The sequence below is a fragment of the Telopea speciosissima genome, chromosome 4 (genome assembly GCF_018873765.1).
Source record: "Telopea speciosissima isolate NSW1024214 ecotype Mountain lineage chromosome 4, Tspe_v1, whole genome shotgun sequence".
NCBI lineage: Eukaryota > Viridiplantae > Streptophyta > Magnoliopsida > Proteales > Proteaceae > Telopea > Telopea speciosissima.
The window spans coordinates 36172913-36176853 of record NC_057919.1 but is presented as its reverse complement, the minus strand read 5'-3'; the positions used below and the strand labels follow the sequence as shown (position 1 = coordinate 36176853).

At 35.7% G+C, this 3941-nt stretch overlaps 1 protein-coding gene across 1 annotated transcript; it reads left to right on the top strand.

Annotated features, from left to right (window-relative positions):
* Positions 1-295: 295 nt before the first annotated feature.
* Positions 296-3589, top strand: LOC122659255 (putative pectinesterase 52). Its single transcript, XM_043854386.1, has 4 exons — positions 296-540; positions 1059-1260; positions 1414-1664; positions 3433-3589. Exons 1-4 carry the CDS (start codon positions 296-298, stop codon positions 3587-3589), a joined length of 855 nt encoding a protein of 284 aa, XP_043710321.1.
* The last annotated feature ends 352 nt before the right edge of the window (positions 3590-3941 follow it).

The following is a 3941-nucleotide window of genomic DNA, read 5'->3' as shown; positions in this document are numbered from 1 at the left end:
AACCTATTGTTAGTAATTAAGAAAAAACTAAAATCTTAGATTCCATCTATAATTATCTCAAATACAAATGCAAGAAATATTTTATCACAAATTTTTTTACCTTAATAATCAGCCTTTCTTTCCATTCTAAAAATCAAACTATTATATCAATTTACAGTTGTACAAAAATAATGAATAAATTAATTGATAAAAACCTGATGGTCTAGCTTCAATATTTATATTAACTTAAAGAGATTCATTTAATTATTGTATTCTTTCTAATTAAACCGTGAGAATCTTTGTAGTTCATTAAAAAATGTGGCTCAATATTCCAGCATTTGATCTCTTGGCTTGCACATTGATATTCACTACTTTGTTGGGCACTAGTAAAGCTGCTGATTGTCTTTCTAATGATCCAAATGCACCAAAAGTTGCTTATACCGTTACTGTTAAAAAATATGGTGGTTATGGTAATTTTACTACAATTCAAGCTGCCATCAATTCCATTCCCTCACAGAATAATCGATGGGTTCGTATACTTATTAGTCCTGGATTTTATAGGTAATCTCTTAATTTTCTTTTCTTAATCTTTTATTTTTCTCATATCTACCTCGATCTATCTTATCTATCTGTTGTATAAAGAGAGAAGGTTATTGTCCCAGCAGACAAGCCCTGCATACTTCTTCAAGGAAAGAATAGTAAGAGCACTATGATTTCATGGAATGACCATACAATAACAGATAAGAGTGCTACTTTCACCTCATTGGCTAATAATTTTGTGGCAAAAAATATTGCATTCAAGGTGAATGAACTTGGTGACTCCTTATTGATCACCATTTTTTTTATTGTTTTTTGGGGGTTATAAGATTAGTGACTGTCGTGTTGGTCAAGTGCTCACTTGTTGAACGCTTGATCATGGGTTCAACTCCTGGAAATAGTCTCTCTGGAAATAGTACCCCTGTTTGTTTCCAGAGAGGCTATTTCCTCACGGGTTTAAGATTAGTGACTATAGTTTCAAAGACTGATTATTATGAGTTTGTGTGTTGTGTTGTGTGATACTATAAACAAAATGCATATAGGTATCAGACACCTATGAATGGAAACCCTATTATGCAGTCAGTTGCACTTGAAGTAGTTGGTGACAAATCATCTTTTCATAGATGTAGTTTCTTTGGATTTCAAGATACATTATGGGATGTTAAAGGTCGCCATTACTTTAAAAACTGTTATATTGAAGGTGCTGTGGATTTCATTTGGGGGAATGGCCAGTCCATATATGAGGTATTTGATCAAGAAGATTATAAAGAATAGATCTAAAATTTAGTCAAATTGAAATTTCAATCAAGATTGCAAAGAAAAATGCCACAAATCAAATCTTTTCTATCATTATTATTATTATTATTGATTTCCCCCTCTATTTTGCCCTTCAGGTAGGGATGTAAAATATTTGTTCTTCCTTGTTTGGGAGGACTGGTAACAGGATTTATTACAGCTCAAGGCCGAAACTTGGCAAATGAGAACAGTGGATTTGTGTTTAAAGCTGGTAAAGTATTTGGAAATGGTAACGCAGAGGCTTATCTTGGTAGAGCTTATGGAGCTTATTCAAGAGTAATTTGGTATGGAACAGAATTCTCTGATGTTATAGTTCCTCAAGGATGGCAAGCTTGGAACTATGTCAACCATGAGTAAGATCATTGTCTTTCTTTCTTGATTATTTTTTTATGGGAAATAATTTTTCTCCTTCTTAATTGGAACTTCCAAGTAGGGAGTAGGGATCTAAATGAATAGCCGAAATCCGTTTTTGTATCCGTGTTCGTATCCGTTTAGCACTATCCGAATCCGTCCGAAAGCTAAACAGATACGGATACAGATACGCTATAGCTATCCGAAAAGCTATATTTACATGAAAACGGATAAAATATCCGATCTGAATCCGTGTCCGTATCCGTTTAGCACTATCCAAATCCGTCCAAAAGCTAATCGAATGCGGATGCGGATATAGCATTATCTGAGCTGAATTCGATCCGTTTACATCCCTAGTAGGGAGTCATTCCTACAACAACAATATTTTTAGCCATAAGAAAGCATTTAGTGGGTCCAAACTTTGCCAGTCTAAGAAATTAACCTTTTACCTTAATTGAAAAATGATACATAGATACCATAAACTAAACATTCTTAGAGGCCACATATTTGAACTTGGAATGTCATGATGTTGGCAGCCTAAGAAATTTTATCAGATAATTATCTAAACTCTACCTTGAAATGGGACCTTATTGCCCTATATATATGAAAGTCCATACCAACTGAAAGGGTAGAGAAGAACTCCTATACATAACAAATAATCAAATTCGACTTATGGTTTGCCAATGGAATTTCATATCTATCTAATGGTTAAAATGATCAAATCATTCATCTACATGGCAAAACGCACCGCTAATGTAGGAATATTCCGATATTATGTACTCGTAGGATACAATTTCCCTTTTTGGTTGATGTGGGATGCAATTGTTCAGTTTTGTTGAGATGTTAGGAGTTATATAGAGGTATGGTCTTGCTTCTACTATCTGGGCTTGAGTGCAGGCCCACCCTGAGCCCGACAGGCCTAGCTTGGGCTAGAGCTGAGATTTCTAAGCCTGGGATCGGGCTGACCTGGCCCAAGCTCCTAATATAATATAAATTTATTGAAATTAAATGATTTTACCCTGATTTAAAGAATAAGTGTGCTATCCATAGATGGCAAAAAAAAAAAAAAAACCCAAAAATACAACTTCTTTTTCACTAACTTGGTTAAAACACGATTTTTCCAATTAGATCTAATACACAAAAAAAATAAATATATAATTATGGGCAAAAGATTTCTGCCAGGCTGTAAAGCCCCTACACAAGCGTGGGGGCCATTGAAAATGCATGTACTTAATTTACATTTGAGGGGTGAGGCGCGGTCATTTCTTGTGGTCCTGTATCTTGGCACAGGGTGCACACAGCACAGAGATCTTTTTTCCCTATAAATATACATCATTATAATGTTTTTCAGAGTCAATCATGCCCAGCTTGGCCCATCATGGCCCAACCAAGGTTAATCAAGGTTGGGCTAGGCTGGGTTTGGCTGAGCCTGACAGGGTCAGGTCTGGTGAGATATCCCACCCTAACCTCTGGATAGGCAGGGCCGGGGCTAAGTTTAGGGGACCAAGGATTGGGTTGAGGTTTTAAAAAACCTAGCCAAGCCCTGCCCGGTTGAACCCTTAGACTATAGTCACAAACAGTTTTGATTAAAGTGTTACTTTGTAGGGAAATAAACAAAAAATCAACATAAGAGAAAGGTGAAATTGCATGAAAAGAAAGCCAGTATTTAAAACTTGAACTTTTGTCTCAATAGTTTTGATAAATGTGTTACTTTTGTCTCAAACTCTTTCAAAAATATACTCATTGTTCTTTATTATTGTAAATTTTCAGGCAAAATTTTCAGTACGTGGAGGCTAATTGCCATGGACCAGGCTCAAACTTATCCAAGCGTGTGACATGGTTAAACAAACTGACCAAACCAGAAGTTGATAAATTTACAGATATTTCGTACATAGACAAAGAAGGATGGTTGGCCAATCAACCTTGAGAGCCTCAATATTGATTTTCTTTATTTCTTAGCTGTAACAACAAAAACACTCACCATGGCTCCCATTAGATTAGGCATTCTAATAAATTGATTAAAGATGAATCTTGTTTAGTATTAATTATCTACTCAGGCTTTGGGTAGCAAACTTGCAATTACATTTACAATTACCTGCGTTTAGTATTTTGCCATACCAGACTCTCACATGCATGTTTGAGGAGCTTCTCTAGCTTTTGGTTTTGGGATTCCCCAGAATCCAGTTTCGCCAGCTAAAAATGCAAAAAAGAATAAAGTTTAGGCAACTGCAACGCTTTGAAGGTTCAATTATTCATCACTCTAAGGGAGCTCTCTCTGC

Coding starts and splice junctions, on each gene's coding strand:
- LOC122659255 (XM_043854386.1), top strand. CDS start 296: ATGTGGCTCAATATTCCAGCATTTGATCTCTTGGCTTGCACATTGATA. Junction 541..1,058: donor ATTAGTCCTGGATTTTATAG/GTAATCTCTTAA, acceptor AAATGCATATAG/GTATCAGACACCTATGAATG. Junction 1,261..1,413: donor ATGGCCAGTCCATATATGAG/GTATTTGATCAA, acceptor CCCTTCAGGTAG/GGATGTAAAATATTTGTTCT.